Source organism: Taudactylus pleione, unplaced genomic scaffold (genome assembly GCF_031769625.1).
Source record: "Taudactylus pleione unplaced genomic scaffold, aTauple2 ptg001066l, whole genome shotgun sequence".
Lineage (NCBI taxonomy): Eukaryota > Metazoa > Chordata > Amphibia > Anura > Myobatrachidae > Taudactylus > Taudactylus pleione.
This window is the reverse complement of record NW_028285467.1, coordinates 88,644-109,397: the sequence shown is the minus strand read 5'-3', so window position 1 is coordinate 109,397 and position 20,754 is coordinate 88,644. Positions and strand designations below refer to the sequence as shown.

The 20,754-nt window shown below is 42.1% G+C and overlaps 1 protein-coding gene across 1 annotated transcript in view; it reads left to right on the top strand.

Annotated features, from left to right (window-relative positions):
- LOC148453889 (vomeronasal type-2 receptor 26-like) overlaps positions 1 to 20,754 on the top strand; it is a 131,360-nt gene that overhangs the window by 85,108 nt on the left and 25,498 nt on the right. The window contains exon 4 of the mRNA XM_088461555.1: positions 5,032 to 5,155. Within this exon, the coding sequence (XP_088317681.1) occupies positions 5,032 to 5,155 (124 nt within the window). The remainder of the gene's footprint in view (positions 1 to 5,031; positions 5,156 to 20,754) is intronic.

Below are 20,754 nucleotides of genomic sequence, written 5' to 3'. Positions count from 1 at the left end.
TGCTGTGCTCCAGTATTCTACTGATTCCCCATGTGCTATGCTCCAGTATTCTACTGATTCCCCATCATGTGCTGTGCTCCAGTATTCTACTGATTTCCCATCATGTGCTGTGCTCCAATATTCTACTGATTCCCCATGTGCTGTGCTCCAGTATTCTACTGATACCCAATCATGTGCTGTGCTCCAGTATTCTACTGATTCCCCATCATGTGCTGTGCTCCAGTATTCTACTGATTCCCCATGTGCTGTGCTGCAGTATTCTACTGATTTCCCATCATGTGCTGTGCTCCAGTATTCTTCTGATACCCAATCATGTGCTGTGCTCGAGTATTCTACTGATTCCCCATGTGCTGTGCTCCAGTATTTTACTGATTCCCCATCATGTGCTGTGCTCCAGTATTCTACTGATTTCCCATCATGTGCTGTGCTCCAATATTCTACTGATTCCACATGTGCTGTGCTCCAGTATTCTACTGATACCCAATCATGTGCTGTGCTCCAGTATTCTACTGATTCCCCGTGTGCTATGCTCCAGTATTCTACTGATTTCCCATCATGTGCTGTGCTCCAGTATTCTACTGATACCCAATCATGTGCTGTGCTCCAGTATTCTACTGATTCCCCATGTGCTGTGCTCCAGTATTCTACTGATACCCAATCATGTGCTGTGCTCCAGTATTCTACTGATACCCAATCATGTGCTGTGCTCCAGTATTCTACTAATTCCCCTTCATGTGCTGTGCTCCAGTATTCTTCAGATTCCCCAACATGTGCTGTGCTCCAGTATTCTACTGATTCACCATGTGCTGTGCTCCAGTATTCTACTGATTCCCCATCATGTGCTGTGCTACAGTATTCTACTGATTGCCCATCATGTGTTGTGCTCCAGTATTCTTCTGATTCCTCATCATGTGTTGTGCTCCAGTATTCTGACTCCTCATCATGTATTCTGCTCCAAAATCCTACTGATACCCAATCATGTACTGTGCTCCAGTATTCTACTGATTCCCCATCATGTGCTGTGCTCCAGTATTCTACTGATTCCCAATCATCTGCTGTGTTCCATTATTCAACTGATTTCCCATCATGTGGTGTGCCCCAATATTTTGATTCTTCATTGTGTGCGGAGCTTCAGTATTCTACTGATTCCTCATCATGTGCTGTACTCCACTTTTCTACTGATTCCTCAACATGTGTTGTGCTCTAAAATTCTGATTCTTCATTGTGTGCGGAACTTCAGTATTCTACTGAGTTCACATCATGTGCTGTGCTCCAATATTCTGATTCTTCATTGTGTGCGGAGTTTCAGTATTCTACTGATTTCACATCATGTGCTGTGCTCCAATATTCTGATTCTTCATTGTGTGCAGAGCTTCAGTATTCTACTGATTTCACATCATGAGATGTGCTCCAGTATATTATAGATTTCAGTATTCTACAGGTTCTCCGTCATGTGCTGTGCTCCAGTATTCTACTGATTCCCCATCATGTTCTGTGCTCCAGTATTCTACTGATTCCCCATCATGTGCTGTGCTCCAGTATTCTACTGATTCCCCATGTGCTGTGCTCCAGTTTTCTACTGATTTCCCATCATGTGCTGTGCTCCAGTATTCTACTGATTTCCCATCATGTGCTGTGCTCCAGTATTTTTCTGATACCCAATCATGGGCTGTGCTCCAATATTCTACTGATTCCACATGTGCTGTGCTCCAGTATTCTACTGATACCCAATCATGTGCTGTGCTCCAGTATTCTACTGATTCCCCATCATGTGCTGTGCTTCAGTATTCTACTGATTCCCCATGTGCTGTGCTCCAGTATTCTACTGATTTCCCATCATGTGCTGGGCTCCAGTTTTCTACTGATACCCAATCATGTGCTGTGCTCCAGTATTCTACTGATTCCCCATGTGCTGTGCTCCAGTATTCTACTGATACCCAATCATGTGCTGTGCTCCAGTATTCTACTAATTCCCCATCATGTGCTGTGCTCCAGAATTCTACAGATTCCCCAACATGTGCTGTGCTCCAGTATTCTACTGATTCACCATGTGCTGTGCTCCAGTATTCTACTGATTCCCCATCATGTGCTGTGCTACAGTATTCTACTGATTCCCCATCATGTGTTGTGCTCCAGTATTCTTCTGATTCCTCATCATGTGTTGTGCTCCAGTATTCTGACTCCTCATCATGTATTCTGCTCCAAAATCCTACTGATACCCAATCATGTACTGTGCTCCAGTATTCTACTGATTCCCCATCATGTGCTGTGCTCCAGTATTCTACTGATACCCAATCATGTGCTGTGTTCCATTATTCAACTGATTTCCCATCATGTGGTGTGCCCCAATATTTTGATTCTTCATTGTGTGCGGAGCTTCAGTATTCTACTGATTCCTCATCATGTGCTGTACTCCACTTTTCTACTGATTCCTCAACATGTGTTGTGCTCTAAAATTCTGATTCTTCATTGTGTGTGGAACTTCAGTATTCTACTGAGTTCACATCATGTGCTGTGCTCCAATATTCTGATTCTTCATTGTGTGCGGAGTTTCAGTATTCTACTGATTTCACATCATGTGCTGTGCTCCAATATTCTGATTCTTCATTGTGTGCAGAGCTTCAGTATTCTACTGATTTCACATCATGAGATGTGCTCCAGTATATTATAGATTTCAGTATTCTACAGGTTCTCCGTCATGTGCTGTGCTCCAGTATTCTACTGATTCCCCATCATGTTCTGTGCTCCAGTATTCTACTGATTCCCCGTCATGTGCTGTGCTCCAGTATTCTACTGATTCCCCATGTGCTGTGCTCCAGTTTTCTACTGATTTCCCATCATGTGCTGTGCTCCAGTATTCTACTGATTTCCCATCATGTGCTGTGCTCCAGTATTTTTCTGATACCCAATCATGGGCTGTGCTCCAATATTCTACTGATTCCACATGTGCTGTGCTCCAGTATTCTACTGATACCCAATCATGTGCTGTGCTCCAGTATTCTACTGATTCCCCATCATGTGCTGTGCTTCAGTATTCTACTGATTCCCCATGTGCTGTGCTCCAGTAGTCTACAAATTTTCCACAGTGGGCTGTGTTCCAGTATTCTACTGATTCCACATCATGTGCTGTGCTCCAGTATTCTACTGATTTCCCATCATGTGCTTGGCTCCAGTATTCTACTGATTCCCCATCATGTGCTCTGCTCCAATATTCTACTGATTTCCCATCATGTGCTGTGCTCCAGTGTTCTACAGATTCCGCATCATGTGCTGTGCTCCAGTATTCTACTGATTCCCCATCATGTGCTGTGCTCCAGTATTCTACTGATTTCCCATCATTTTCTGTGCTCCAGTATGCTTCTGATTCCCTGTCATGTGCTGTGCTCCAGTATTCTACTAATTCCCCATCATGTGCTGTGCTCCAGTATTCTACTGATTTCTCATCATGTTCTGTGTCCAGTATTCTACTGATTCCTTATCATGTGCTGTGCTCCAGTATTCTACTAATTCCCCATCATGTGCTGTGCTCCAGTATTCTACTGATTCCCCATGTGCGGTGCTCCAGTATTCTACTGATTTCCCATCATGTGCTGTGCTCCAGTATTCTACTAATTCCCCATCATGTGCTGTGCTCCAGTATTCTACTGATTTCCCATCATGTGCTGTGCTCCAGTATTCTACTGATTCCCCATCATGTGCTGTGCTCCAGTATTCTACTGATTTCCCATCATGTGCTGTGCTCCAGTATTCTACTGATTCCCCATCATGTGCTTCAGTATTCTCCTGATTCCCCATCATGTGCTGTTCTTGATTATTCTACATGTGCTGTGCTCCAGTATTCTACAGATTCCCCATTATGTGCTGTGCTCCAGTATTCTATAGATTCCCCATCATGTGCTGTGCTCCAGTATTCTACAGATTCTCTATTATGTGCTGTGCTCCAGTATTCTACAGATTCCCCATCATGTGCTTCAGTAGTCTCCTGATTCCCCATCATGTGCTGTGCTCCAGTATTCTCCGGATTCCCCATCATGTGCTGTGCTGAGATGGCTGTAGAATATCAGACTTACACCGATGGCTAAGGAATATTGGACTTGTATTGATGGTTAAGGGAAAATCAGACTTGCACCGATATAGAATATCAGACTTGATGGCTGGCTAAGGAGCCAAGACAGAGTTAACACCAGAGGAATCACCAACAGATAAAGAGCAGCAGTCATGACCTGCTTTGGGGTCTGTGAATACAGAGGAGCAAAGCTACAAAGCTCACATGCAGAGTTGTGTGACTTATGGCACTAACAACCCAGACCCTGCTCATCTGGAAGCTTTATACCCATGGACAGATCCAGCTTGGAGTGTCAGCTGATTACCTTGTTGGACAGGATTGGCCTGGACTCAATAACATGATGCTGTGCCATTGACATTTCTGACCTGGTGGGAACAATGCCATGAGGAATGCCAGCACTGCACCCTGAATCCTGTACAGTGCACACATGACAATGGCACTTGCAGAATTTGCCATGGAAACAACCATAGTTGCATGCCTCCTGGCTGCCAGAGCATGCTGGCATCTGAGAAGCGGCTAGACAGGTAAGAAAGAGGGCCTTGTTTTGGAAACATTACCTGGAATCATGACAGTCACATCTGATACTTACCCTGGGGCCCAACCTGCTGGGTATCTGGTCCAAACTTTGTGCAGGTTCCTTTTGAAGAGCAGCCCTGTAAGACTTCTCATCTTTGGGAAACTGATCTGAATCCTCCTCATTCCAGAACCATTCTCAAACCATCCATCAGATCTCCTTCCCTCAATATTCCAACCAAGTAATTTTTTTCCCTTTATTATTGATTTACTTAATATTTCCACAAACATTGTAAAGTTAATTTCATTCTTAAGCCTATATATCTCCTTTACAAGGTACCGTATGAAAGGTATACTTGTATTTTTCAACAACAGCAACATTATCTTATGAAGTTGGCAAAAAGAATTTGGACACAATGAGCTGTATGTAACATATTTATCTATCTCCGCAGATCCCCCGCTCTGTGTGCGCTGAGAGCTGCTTCCCTGGATATCAAACACTTCATAACAGAAGACAACAAAAATGCTGTCACTATTGTGTCCCGTGTCCAGAGGGCGAGATCTCCAACACAACCGGTTAGGAACATCTGTATTAAATGAAATCTGTGTTTTCCATGATCTCTTTTATTTTTTAGTCACATAGACATGAAAGTCAGCTCTGGTAAGGGTTATGGAAGAGGCACATGGGAAAATTAGCCACCTTTTACTGAGACAGTAAATTTACTAAGTGGCAGGTATGAAATCCCAGCAGTTTGGCTGTGATTTCCCACTGGGATTGTATCTCACAGATTCACTAAATTCAAACCCATTACAAAACTGCAGAGATGCCATGCTTTAGAATGCAATTGATCATCAAAGCACCATTAATGTTTTTCACTTTAGGCATGCGCAGAACTATAGGTTGCTAACATCTATTTAGGGTGGTGGGAACGGGAAATTGTTTTCAGTGAAAGCAATGAAGAACATACACAATATGTCAGCTTGTGGCTACAATATATAGATTATATATTCATGATGTGGACTGGAATGGAGAGACAGCTTGAGATGTTTGTCAACACACTTATTCACAATGAGTTCAATTTGAGATTAACCATGGATATGGATAACCATCGGATGACATTCTTGGACCTTACAATCTCAAAAGATGTGAACTGTGAACTCAGTACAGATCTTCATAGAAAAAAGACAGCAACCAACAGTCTCTTACATTGTGATAGCTCTCATTTTCGCCCTACCATTCGTAATATTCCCAAAGGGGAATTTCTCCGCCTTAGATGGAATTGCTCCAATAATGCAGATTTTAAGGTTAGATGTCAAGAACTAGCAACTAGACTTCGTAAAAAAGGATATAGTCACAGAAGCATTAAAAAAGCAATGTATTATACTAAGAACATCAACACGGATACCCTTATATACCCACAAAATAAAACAAAGGACAAGGGTCAGGGAATGGTAAGATTCATTTGCAATTTTTGCCAAGAATGGCAAGCCATCAGTAGAATTATCCAGGACAAGTGGCCTATAGTTCTTACAGATGTGGATCTAGGCCAGAAATTGCAACCCAATATATTGATGGGATGGAGAAGATCGACCAACCTAAAGGATATGTTGGTGAGAAGTCATTTTGAGGGAAGTAATAAATGTCAACCTAAGCTGATAGGATCACCTGCCTGCAGTTCATGCAAGGCATGTACTTACATGGCAAGAAGAGAGACAACAGAAGACCGGTACGGTAAAATCATTAAACTTAATGATTATATCAACTGTAATACAACAGGTACTATCTATTGCTTGGAGTGTAGATGTGGTAAACGATATGTGGGCATGACGACAAGACCTTTGAAGACTCGCATTTTAGAACATGTCGGTAACATACGTAATGCCACAAAGAACATACAAAGGCTGAAAAAACTGACGTCAGTTGCAAGACATGTTCATATAACCCATAATGGAGAATATTCAGGGATTAAAGCTTTTGGTTTGGAAAGGATTAGACTCGGTATTCGGGGTGGAGATCTTTCTAAGGCCTTATTAAGAAAAGAAAGCAGCTGGATTTTTAAACTTGGCACCTTGACACCATATGGCCTGAACGAGTACAACAGTTATGGAGCTTTCCTTATTTAGTTACATCAATCATTTTTTGCAGCCAAGGATGGATCTCTATATTTATATGTATATAATTTTAGATCTGGTCATGGCAATGATTAGGTTTTCTCCCCCTTTTTACTGGTGTTTCACTCCTTTCCCTGTATGTTAAATCTATATATGAGATCTGTAGTCCCCCTTTTTCTTTTTGGACTGACAGTTATTTCCTCTCTCTTCTGCAATATGACCTGTACTACACTGGTGTCCTTGATTTTAGTTATGCCATTTTTTCTCTCTATGAATACTATATGAATAGGGTTTTCTATGATTATTCATTCCTATTTTTAGTTTTGTTTTTTGCTTCTTTGTTTGAATTTTTATTTTTATATCCAGACAAGAAGGCACCCTGTTGCCTATTAGTAATTATATGGGCAGAGGGTATAACTGCACCATATATTTTTCCCTTCTGGTATTTCAGAAAATATGTAATAATTTGCAAACATTAAAATAACCATATTAATTATAGAATACATTTGATTTATACCAGTTGCAGCAATATTTCTATTCAATTACATTGGTTAACTTATGGGATTCACCTTATGGGTTAATACTGGTATACATAATTTATTATTAAATACATTTATGATCTAGCATGATATATTCTTAATGGTCGTGATTATATTATTAAAGTTCCCTGTACCTATGAAGGATATTAGAAACTGCTCTCTCAGTTTCAATGCATTGTGTTATGTTCTGGGTTGTTTGTGGACCCGGGGTGGTAGCAGGAGTGATCACAGAAGCGGGTTTGAATATAAAACTAGGTTTTTTAATAGGTGCTTGAGTAGACATAAAATGGCAGAAAATAAAAGTCCAGGTATATATAAACGTGCACTAGAGTTCTGTGGTGGGAGTAATGGGTTAATGTCCAAGTAGAAACAATTAGAACTGTCCAGGTGTGCAGGTAGTGATGCAGGAAAATAATAAGCCAGGTATGCAGGTAGTGAACTAAGGCAAATGAGCAGGATGTCAGCAGGCTCAGGCACTCAGGTATGGGCAAGGGTGGTGGAGGAAGCAGGGTAGTCCAGCGGAAGCTAGGAGCTGACTGGCAGACAGCAAATTTCACAGGAACAGGATAAGCACAGAGAACTCCCTCTCAGCTAGGCTGAGATACATGTTGCACTGGCAAAGAAGGAAGGCACTGAACCTTCCTAAATACACCATGCCATGCTGTTACTGGCCGGAGGGAACATGTGACTCACCAGGATTGGCCAGCCGCATCACATGGCCAGAAGGCAAAATGGCGGCGCCCATGCCAAATGGAACGGAGATGCCGCCAGGCCTTACCAGCGCAGAGTGACAACAAGCCCACACAACAATGCGTGCAGCCAAAGCCCCACGCCAGACACCAGCTCCGCCACCAGACTGCCCATGCCACAATGACCTCACAGGTAACACCCGCCTAGCGCCATGCTGAAATACCCTGGCCATGACAGTACCCCCCCTTTTGGGGTGGCTTCTGGATGCTCACCAGGCTTCTCCGGATAGGCAGAATGAAATCTCCTGATGAGCGTGGGAGCGTGGACATCACGAGCATCGGTCCAGCAACGTTCCTCTGGACCATAACCTTTCCAGTCCAGCAAATACTGTAAATGACCTCTGCGTAGACGAGAGTCCAAGACCTGGGCGACCTCAAACTCAACTCTTCTCTCCGTCTGAACTCGAAGAGAAGCAGGTAGAGCATTATGGAACCTATTCAGAACCAGGGGCTTTAATAAGGAAACATGGAAGGAATTAGGAATTTTTAGGTATGGGGTAACTGTAAATGATAGGCCACTGGATTAATGACTGTAATGGTGAAGGGACCAATGAAGCGGGGTGCAAATTTCATTGAAGGAACTCTTAGACAAAGATTCCGGGAGGACAACCAAACCTGGTTTCCAAATTGCATGCGTGGAACTATTCTGCGCTTCTAATCAGCCTAGGTCTTATAGCGAGAGGATGCCTTCAGCAAATCATCCCATACTTGAGTCCAGATGGCAGCAAAATTCCACACCGTGTCCTCCACGGCCGGAACATCAAAAACAGGCAGGCTTCAGAATTTGGGAACACGAGGATGAAGGCCATAAACAACCTGAAATGGTGTTTGGTTAGTCGACGAGTGGTAGGAAGCATTATGTGCAAACTTGGGCCACGGCAGCAAGGCAGCCCAATTGTCCTGGGAGGATGTCATAAAGATTCTTAAGAAAGTCTCTAGATCTTGATTAACTCTCTCGGTGGAGCCGTTGCTTTGCGGATGGTAGGCCGTGGAAAAGTTTAACTTCACTTGAAGAACAGAACACAAAGCCCTCCAGAATTTTGCAGTAAACTGCACACCACGGTCAGAGACAATTTCAGCAGGAAGGCCATGAAGACGAAATATGTGTTGGACGAACAACTGTGCCAGGTCAGGAGCAGAAGGTAACTAGGTATAAAGGTATATAGTGGACCATCTTAGAGAATCGGTCTATTACAACCCAGATAGTATTTAAGCCTTGAGAGACTGGCAGGTCTGTGACGAAATCCATGGAGAGATGCGTCCATGGACGTGATGGAGTGGGTAGTGGAAGCAATTCCCCAGCTGGAGCTTGTCATGATGATCTATGCTGGGCACAGGAGGAGCAGGAAGAGATAAAATCCATTATATCTGCCTTCATAGAAGGCCACCAATAGTGTCTTTTCAGGAACTCCAAAGTCTTCTGAGTGCCTGAGTACCCTGCGAAGCAAGAGGAATGTGCCCAAGTGAGAAGTTGCTTCCTTAATTCTGGGGCCACAAACAATTTTCTTGTAGGAGGCTAAACCTGTAATGTGGCAAAAACTCTTGATTCCAAGACAGGGGTATTTCTTTGATTTTCAGATTGATCATCACAGAGGAGAGATCTCGATAGGGCATCAGCCTTCTAATTAAGTGCTCCAGACCAGAAGGTCAGGGTGAACTGAAACCTGGACTCACACATTGAAGGTTTTTTAGAAAAAGGAGATTTCTATGGTCCGTAAATACAATAAATGGAAACTTAGCACCTTTTAGCAAATATCTCCATTCCTTCAACGCCAACTTTACAGCTAGTAGTTCTTCCTCACCTATGGTGTAGTTCCTTTCGGCAGGTGAGAATTTTTTAGAAAAGAACCCACAAGGATGGACTCGATTGTCCTCATAATGTTGAGACAAGACTGCTCCCACAGCTTCAGATGATGCGTCTACTTCCAACAAAAAAGGCCTGTCCAGATCTGGTTGTTGAAGAACAGGTGCTGAGATAAAGGCCTGTTTTAGAAGATGAAAAGCAGACTCTGCCTCAGGTGACCATTGTGCAGGATTAGCACCTTTGCGGGTCAAGGCTGTAATGGGAGCCAGCAATGTAGAAAATCCCTTAATGAAGCATCTATAATAATTGGCAAAGCCCAACAATCTCTGGATGGCTTTCAGTGTCTGAGGTCGGGTCCAATCCAGAATTGCTTGTACCTTTATGGGGTTCATTTCCAAACTGGAGCCAGAAATTACATAGCCGAGAAAAGGTACACTGGGCACTCCAAAGACACACTTCTCCAGTTTGCAATAAAGGTGGTTCTCTCTCAAACGGGTCAAAACTTCTTTAACATGTTTATGATGTTTAGCTACAGAGGATGAAAAAATCAGTATATCGTCCAGATAGACAACAACTGAAACCTATAACAGATCCTGGAAAATCTCATTAACGAAACTCTGAAAGACAGCAGGGGCATTGCACAATCCAAAAGGCATTACTATATATTTGAAATGTCCATCTCTGGTATTAAAAGCGGTCTTCCATTCATCGCCAGCTCGAATACGAATGAGATTGTAAACCCCTCTCAGATCTAATTTAGAAAAAATGACAGAGCCCTTGACCCTATCAAACAACTCAGTAATCAGGAGAAGAGGGTATCGATTCTTTACAGTAATGTCATTAAGGCCTCGATAATCGATACATGGTCTTAAACTACCGTCTTTCTTGCCAACGAAGAAAAACCCAGCTCCGGCAGGTGAAGTAGAGGGGCGAATGAACCCCTTTGCCAGGTTGTCCCGGATGTACTCGGTCATCGCTTGAGTCTCAGGCAAGGACAGCGGATAGGTATGACCACGAGGTGGTATCTTATCATCTATCAAATCAATTCGACAGTCCCATTCCCTATGAGGAGGTAAAATATTTGCTTGCTGCTCAGAGAACACATCGGCAAACATCTGAAATTCCTTGGGAATGGCAGCAGAAACTAATGGAACTGTCTTTCTTACAGGTCGAATTTTTGGAAGACAGGATTTCTGACAGTCCATACCCCATGACAGAATCTGCATAGAACTCCAATCTATCCTGGGATTATCTTGACGCAACCAGGGTAGACCAAGAACAATTTCTTGAGAGGCCTCTGATATCACCAGGAATTTTAAGGACTCAGGGCCTGATTCAGAGCCGCTCATAAGCGGCCGCTCATTCGCTCTGAGCGATGTTCGCACAACTGCGCATGCATATTGGTCGTAATGCGCATGCGCAAACCAGTCATTGTGGTTGGAAATCGAGCGCTCGCAAAACAGCGAGGGGCTGCTAATTTGATTGACAGAATGTACCGTTTGTGGGTGGTAACAGGGTAAGGTGCTTGAAAATGGGGGAGTGGAGATCCGAATGCAGGCATACCTAACGGTGAAAAGGGTGTTTAATGGGAGTGCATAATTAGTAAAGGAGCGTCACTTCACTTGGTTGTCTTTTAGCCTGAACTGCTCGCAGTGATTGCGGTAGGACAAACCTACCACAAGCACTGCGAGCAGTTCAGATGCCTTTCGATGTACCCAATTAATCAAATAAATACCGGAGATGACATGTGATGCGAACGGCAAAGGTGCGTCTTTACAAAATAGCGAGCGCATTTTTGGTTCGCTCGCTCACACATAGAAGCGTCAACAAACCGCAATGAGCGAGCACACAATTTAAATAGCTGGCCCCTTTTTTGGAACAACCGTCCGCATATAGTGTCCGGGTCTGAATCAGGCCCTCAGAATGAAGTGCCCCGATTCGGACCAATACTGGTTGAGTCTCCTTGTTGACTACCCCGTTAGTTAGAGGGTGTCCATCTATAGAGGTCAGAGAGATGGCATGTTGAGAGACAAACAAGGAATCTGAAACTTATCTATGAAACTAGATGTTATGAAATTTCCGGCTGCTCCCGAGTCAAGTAGAGCAGTAGCAAAGACAGGTTTGGGTTTAAGATCCTAAGCTAGGGTAATGGTGGAATCTTTAATTTTTATAGATGGGCTCATATCTCCTAACTTGATGTCTCCAGGGTCAGTTAGGATTTGGCATTTCCCGGTTTATGGGGGCAGGAGATCAGCAGGTGACCGGACTCTCCACAGTACAGACAGAGGTTCTTTTGCATTCTTCTCTGATGTTCTTCTTTGGAGATGTGTGTATGATTCACCTGCATAGGCTCCTCTTCAATAGAAGGAATGGGACAGGTAGAAATGGAGGGGGCAATTGACCTTTGCTGGTCAGTTCTGTTTTTCAGCCTGACGTTCCCTGAAGTGTTGGTCAACTTTGATACACAACGAAATCATGTCGTTCAGATTAGTAGGAAGCTCTCGAGTGACTAGATCATCATTTAGTCGGTCTGACAACCCATGCCAGAAGGCCGAGGTGAGGGCTTCCTCATTCCATTTGAGCTCTGATGCTAAAATTTGAAATTGCACGGCATATTGACTGACAGGACGGACCCCTTGTCTCAGTGTCATGATGTTTGATGATGCTGATACAGTACACCCAGGTTCATCGAAAATCCTTCTGAAGGATGACACAAAGCCTGCATAATTATCCAGCAGCAGATCTGAGCGCTCCCAGAGTGGGGAAGCCCATTCCAAGGCCTGGCCGGATAACAGAGAGACTATATAAGCCACTTTAGTTCTTGCAGTTAGAAAGTTGTCAGGCTGCAGGGTAAAATGTATGTCACACTGATTTAGGATTCCTCAGCAGAGTTTAGGGTTGCCGTCAAATTTACTTGGTAAAGGAAGATGTAAGTGGGGAGATGATCTGCCTCCTGTATTCCCAGATGCTGATGTGGATGTGGTTGCTGGTACTCCAGGGGTAGAAAAGGAAGTTTATAAACTATCCTGTCACTTGGACATCTCTAGCAGGAATTGAGTCATCTGATGCTGCATGTTTTCCAGATTTTCTAAACAACCAGAAATGCATCGGAACAAATCCACACTTGACTCCTGATCCATGGCCGGCTCCATGAGGCCAGTGCAAACTGTTATGTTCTGGGTTGTTTGTGGACCCGGGGTGGTAGCAGGAGCGATCACAGAAGTGGGTTTGAATATAAAACTAGTACTTTTAATAGGTGCTTGAGTAGACATAAAATGGCAGTAAATAAAAGTCCAGGTATATATAAACGTGCACTAGATTTCTGTGGTGGGAGTAATGGGTTAATGTCCAAGTAGAAACAATTAGAACTGTCCAGGTGTGCAGATAGTGAGACTGGAATAATCAACCAGGTATGCAGGTAATGATGCAGGAAAATAATAAACCAGGTATACAGGTGGTGAACTAAGGCAAATGAGCAGGATGTCAGCAGGCTCAGAGACTCAGGTATGGGCAAGGGTGGTGGAGGAAGCAGGGTAGTCCAGCGGAAGCTAGGAGCTGACAGGCAGACTGGCAGACAGCGAATTTCACAGGAACAGGATAAGCACAGAGAACTCCCTCTCAGCTAGGCTGAGATACACGTTGCACTGGAAAAGAAGGAAGGCACTGAACCTTCCTAAATACCCCATGCCGTGCTGTTATTGGCCGGAGGGAACATGTGACTCACCAGGATTGGCCAGCCGCATCACATGGCCAGAAGGCAAAATGGCAGCGCCCATGCCAAACAGAATAGAGACGCCGCCAGGCCTTACCAGCGCAGAGTGACAACAGGCCCGCACAACAATGCACGCAGCCAAAGCCCCCCACCAGACACCAGCTCCGCCACCAGACAGTCCGCGCCACAACGACCTCACAGGTAACACCCGCCTAGCGCCATGCTGAAATACCCTGGCCGTGAAACATTGCAACTGACAGTGATTTATACATGTGCAGTTATAACCAAAAAACATCAGCTGCATTCTATGCAAGTCTGATACAGAGGGCCTAATTCAGAGGCGGACGCAAAACCATGTTAGCCCGCAGTAGGTATGACCGTCAAAATGTCAAATCAAGCGCTCGCACATGTAGTCGCTCGTAGCGAGTCTTCCGCCCCATATTTCCCCAACCCCTCCTCTAGCTAACGAGCATCCGAAATAGCGAGGGCTCTACTCGTTTTTTGTTGATGTGTTCGCTCGTACAAGTACTACCGGAAGTAGGCCTGTCATTTGTCGATTGCCTTGTTTCTCGTTCGGCAAACATCCGTGAATCGATTGGTGCCAATCATTACCTTAATTTACTTAATTGTTGGTCGAATGTTTTCAATCTTGTTTGTTTTTTGAATGTCAATAAACTTTATTGTTTGTTTTGCGTTCAATTTGTTCCATAGATTCCGTCCGCTTTTAAGGGCAAACTTGTTGTTTCTTTTAATTCCAAAGACTGTTTATTTGGTTTTGTTTTTTTTATTTTTGTTTATAATATAGAAAATCTGTTTTTTTTTTGTTCGGATTGTTGCTAACGCACCAAAATGCATCAAGCCAATCCTAAGTCACAATATATTTTTATGGGTTGTTCACATGACTCACACATTAACCAATAGAATTGTTCATGTTATTTATGAAAGTACATTAGCCAATCAAAATTTAGGGGTCCCTGTAATAAAACTGATGTGTGTAAAAAAAAAACCATTGCCATCATGAGAGCCAGTGCTTTTACACGGCGTGAGCTGCTGGTGCTCACCGAAGTGATCGATAGCCAGATAACGGATAGGCCGCCCCCCATCACCAATATCCTAAAGCGACGGGTGTACGTGGAGGTGCGGCGGAGGCTGCGTACTTTGGGGTATCGCCGGACCATCGGACAATTGGAGCGCCGTTGGTCTGATTTGCGGCGCAGGTCCCCGCACCTGCTTGCGCATCTTCGGATGCAGATCCGTTGGCGTAAGTGGATATTTGAATGTTTAAATATCTATGTCAATCTTATTTTTATTTTTGTCTTTGCTAATGTAAATTTGCATTAATGCCTGTGCATGTGTGCAGTATGCATTTTAATTTTGCTAAATGAGACCTTGTTAATGTAAATTTATTGTTTTTTGTTTTTTTTTGGTTAATGTTTTACATTTCAAATGTTTTTTGGAATACATATTTGGTAATATTCCAAACTATACATCATTTAGGTCAGGAGCGGAGGCAGAGACATCGTCGGATGTCTGCCTGACCTCTTTCCCCAATTCCCAACATATCCTCCCCTGCCCACTCCTCCCAAATTTCTCCACCCTCCCCTGACCTAGACATCCCTCTTTCAAATCCCTCTCCTAGACCCCAATCCCAAATTTCCCCTCCCTCCCCTGTCCTCCCTATCCACATTTCCACACCCTCCCCTGATCCACCCAGTCTTTATTCAACACCCTCCCCTTTATCCCCATCTCAAATAACCCCTCCTTATTCCTCAATCCTTTGGCCGACATCGTCTGAGGAGGAGGATCTTGCCCAACCTGTCCCTGTTCCTGAAGCTGCAGGTAATTTGTTTTACATGTGTGCAAGTAATTTCTGAAAAGGTGCCCTATATGTATACACTGTGGTATCCTGGAATACAATCTAAGGGCATTACCAATTTGTGGGTTTTTTTTGGACATTCATCACATGTTTTTTTTTATTTGGTTTAAATGTAAAATTTAAGGTCCATTTTTTTACATTACAATGTCTTCCATTTTTTTTTTTATTTTGTGGTGTACAACAAAATGTTTTTTTGTTTTTTTAGGGGGTTTTCTACATTCTTCTTTACCAAATTAACTTTTTCCTGACCACATATGCCACAGCCCAATACAAGTTTCTTGTGGCTTTTTTTAATTTGTTGTATTAAATCAAAATACAAATTGTGTAAGGATTATTTCAGATGCCAAAGTGATTGTTCAACCCACTATTCTCATGTTGTTGCTTCTTTTTTTTGGGGGGGGGGGCAATTGGTAATTTAGGAGATTTCATTTAACCACTATATTTTGATAAAAAATTTTGCATGGTATGTTAATTAATTTTCATGGTAAATCATACTGTCCTTTTTTTTATTTAAAAAAAAAAAAAGTAAATTAATACACAGATTTCTCTTTCAACAGAGCCAAGGATGTGGGATCATGTGATTTTGGAAGAACTCCACAATATGCATGGGCATTTGATACAGATTCTAGTGGCCATGGACCATTTGGTATCCTTATTGCGCCATTAATATTGTTTTTTTGTTGCTTTGGTTAATAAAATTTTTTACATTCAAAAAATCTAATTTACTTCAAACATTAGCTACCAAGGACAATCAATTTGTTTGCATGTTAAATGTTTTTTGCTTTATTTTTTTTGTTTTTGCTTATGAAAATGCAAACAATATTCCAGACACAAAAGTTTTACATTTTTAAGGTCCAAAATTATAGAAATATTTTGAAAAAATGATATAACATACAATCTGAGTGGATTTCCAGAAATTGGAGACATAACTTCTAATATTTGGAAAATTGACATTAACTCCATAATGGTTCGCTAGAATACTCTTATGTAGTTAATGCATTTTTTACCAAAAAAAATTGCAAAACCAAAAATGGGAAAATAAAGCAGAAAAAAGGTTGTCAAAACTATGCAAACATGTTGTTCATTTTTGGTTAAAAAAATTGAAAAACCAAAAAAAAACAACACTTTACACTAGGAAACAAATTTCAAAGGTACTGTCCATTTGTTAAAGGCTTTTGGTGTGTTTTAAACTGAAAAAAAAACAAATAAAATTTTCACATTTTATTACACATTATCACAAAAAACAAGAAATATACACACAAAAGTAAAAATCACAAAATCAAGAATTGGTTGAAGATGTTGCATGCCAACATGTTGTCCAAATTCAGACTAAAAACACATTTGTCCAGGTGTTAAGTTAATTTTTGAGTCATTATTGTCACAGTCGTTCAATTTCAGGGAGTAAGCAGGTTGTTGTTTTATTTGGGAAAAAACAAGAAAAGAAGCATTTTACAATTCAAAACATAGGATAGTTAACACACATAATTTACCTTCTGCCCAATGTAAACAAATGTTAAAAAAAGGAAAATAAAATACCTGAAAAAACGAGAAACTACCTCATCACGTATGGCCCCCCCAGACACTGTCCTCCAACCAACCTCGGGGGGGCCATCCTCAGGCAAGGCATCCTCTGGCTGCATTGGGACACCACTCCTTATGGCGATGTTGTGAAATATCCCACACAGGACCACAATTTTGGAAACCATAGCCGGCATATACATGAGGTCGCCACCAGAGCGGTGGAGGCATCTAAATCGGCCTTTTAAAAGGCCAATGCAGCGCTCCACCACCTGCCTGGTGGCAGTAAGTGTGGAATTATATTGACTTTGTGGCCCTGGTGTAGGAACCAAATAAGGAGTGAGCAGCCAGGGCGTGCAAGGGTAACCACTGTCTCCTGTGAAAATAAAAAAAAATTCAGTACCATTTCTAAGTCAACAGTGTTTGTTTTCAAAATTAAGGGTACCACTTACCCAGAAGCCACGCATCACCAGCTTGTAGGTTGTTTAATTTGTGCCAAAGCCCTGATTGCCGGAAGACAAATGAACCATGTGCACTTCCTGGAAATTTGGCATTCAGGGACAGGATCTGGAGGGAGGCATCACATACCACCATTACATTCATTGAATAGAAATGTTTTCGGTTCCTAAATATTGCCTCCAGTGCTGCTGGAGGCTGAAGTGGTATGTGAGTGCCGTCCACAACCCCTATGATGTGTGGGAAGCCTGCAATTTAGAAAAATTTCTTCTTAACCACATTAAGGGACCCCATATCCAATGGCATATTAATAAAATGATGGATGTGCTTAAATAGGGAATCCATTACCGCCCTCAGGATCCTTGAAAAGGAGGATTGGGAAATTCCCACAACGATGCCAACTGTGGTCTGGAAGGATCCTGAGATGCAAAAATGTAACACTGACATTAACTGCGTAAGTGGTGGTATTGCTGTTGGATTGTTAATTTGCCTTTCAAGATCACTCTCTATTAATGAAAGAGTGTCTAGGATGATTTGGGGTGGTATGCGGTAACGCCTTAAGACCACATCATCAGGCATTCCAAAAAGGGTGACATGTGTTCTAAATAATGGGGCCTTGTACACCTATGAGGCCTACGCCTAGGAGGACATTCAGGTTGGTCAGGGTCGTGGACATTCGCCACTATAACTCGCCCAACATCAATCTGAAATGTTAGACAATGTCGTTATTTTTTCGAAATTTAACAATGTGAAAATATACTTATCTTTTTTTCACATTAAGAAGAATCTTACAGGTTTGGGCAGTGACATCTTGAAGTAAACCTACGAATTAGAATTTCCATATAAATAATGTAAAAATTTACACAAAAAAAAGACAGGCTAAGGCTAAAATATAAAGAATGCATGCACTACACAGATGATGTTGTTATTCTAGGATTTTACATGAAAATTGTAATGTACGCTTAACCCACAGACATGAGAGTAACAAACTATATGCAATACATTTCGAAATTTTCATGAAAAAAAACCCATTTCAAAAACAACATGTTTTTACGAACACCTATCAGCATAGTGTGACCCCTTAAATAAACATGAAAAATTAATAAAAATAACGGGGTCTAATGTATGACAAAAAACACTTACCGCACAAAGACGATAACACCAAAATAAACGATATCCAAAACACCAAACAAAAAAAAAACCTAAACAAAAGCAAAGTAAACACGTATTAACATTAAAAATGAAAAAAATATTTGCTAGTTATAATCGACCAAAAATTCTTTCACAAAAACTTACCTCAACAAAAAAGAAAAATTTGTGAAAGAAACAATACGCAAAAATTCGAAAGAAAATAACCAAACAAAACAAAACTCGCCCAAAAACCTCCAAACTCTCCTCCAACAACCACAACTACTACTCCGACTCACTCTCAAACGCCAACAACTCCAACGACAACCACTCCAAACAACCCACCATGAAAAAAGACAAGGCCACAAAAAAACCTTAAATTTACCGAACTTTCCAGCTCAAATCAATGACGCACAATAGATGCGCCCGTATAATGCACACACATCTATAAAAACGTCACGAGAGCCCACAATGGGTCTGCTGAATTCAAGGGTTTAATCATGTCCACTGAACAGCAGCGAAGCCAAAATCCAGGACCTCACAGAAAGTAGCTCCAAAATTAAAGTTACCACCAAAAAAAAAATAAATAATGTTTTTTTCTAAATTTTTTGAAAGGTGTTGAGACTGAGAATGAGGAGGCTGTGGGGCCTAGTACCCAGGCCAGGGTCAAACGCAAAAGGCAGCCTCAAATATCCTTATAACAGATGGAGCGACTTCAAATATCGGCTAAAACAAAAATTGGCAGATAGGGCTAGGCATGCAGGGGGGACAGGTGGTGGGCCAACCCCTGTGTCATTGGAGCCAACAGATTTGGAGGAGCTGGCACAGGGGTGTGTGCAGGAAGAGGAGGTGTTTGGCATGTCCAACATGGACACAGACATGCCAGATTTTGTGGCTCCACATATTGCCGCAGGTAATTTAGTAAAAAATGTTTGAAACACTTGTTTAAGTAAATTTACAAATGTACTAATATTTGTATTATCTATCTTTTTCACACAGGCACAGAAGAGGACAAGTCTGCTCCAGAACTGAGTTTTGGCCGCAGTAGATCAGCTGCCTCTGCAGGGGAGGAAGCATTATATCCGGCTGGGGACCCTGTGGTTGACAGTCCAGGGCCTTCCCCCTCGCATGCAGTGGCCCTTCTCTCAGATCTCAATGAAAAAATGGATAAGAACACTGAGATTCTGATGAGGATGGACGCCAATCTGCTATGGGTGGCGGACGCCCTGGAGGAAAATGCTGCGGCCAATGTCAGAATAGCTAATGCCCTGGAGCAGCTCATCCGCCTGCGCATGTTGGAGCCGGCCTCCCTTCCTGCGGGAACATCAGGGCCCTCCACCTCTGGCGCAACATCAGCCATCCCTCCAAATGTGCCTAGCCCTATGCCTAGGCCAGAGGAAACAACATCTACCTCTGGCCAGGCCAGGCGCACGACCAGACAGACAAAGTCATGCTCCCTCCAACATCAAGCCAAGCAGGGGAAAAGGCGTTGATAGCACTGGCTAATTCCCCAAAATTCCATCTCTGTGTTTGCCCCATATTTTTGCACCCCAAAACCTCCCTCTCCTTTCTTGTGAATTTATTATTTTTTTTAATTACTTTGTATTATTGCAAATGTAAAAAATTTAATTTTTGGCAGAACAAAAAGCCAAAAAAAAAAAAAAAGTTTGAATTTAATTTTTTTAAAATAAAAAACCAAAAATCTAAAATTGTTGTCAATTTCATTATCAACTGGCTAAAAGGGACTTGAACCAACATACTTAAAAACATAACAAAGGTCATATACTAAAAAAAATTATAAAAAAATAAAAACATCAGGTAACAGGTAAGTAAACAATAACACAAGCAAAGCAATTAGTAGCTGATTGTATTTTGGTATTTAAAACAAAACGAAAAGAATATTTTACAAAAAAGTAGATTGGTGTTGGGCTATAAAAAAACTAAAGAAATCTGACAACAACATGTGTACGGAATATATCAAAAACATCAAGCATTTTTAACATAAGTGAAACATTTATTTGGTGATTGCTGTGATTTCAAAGCACAAACAAATAGGAACACAACATGCATTCTAAATTTAGCTAATAAATCAGGGCCATTGCAAATCACCTTCTAACAAGTGAACCAATTATTAGGTGATTGGTCTTGTGCCTTCTTAAGGAGAATAGCAAAACATCGATTCGCTTAGGGAGCTACGAAGAGACCATCGTCTTTGCGAGATCCAATACCCTACCACAAGCTGAACAAGCACAAATAATGGAAACTGGATCACACAGTGACG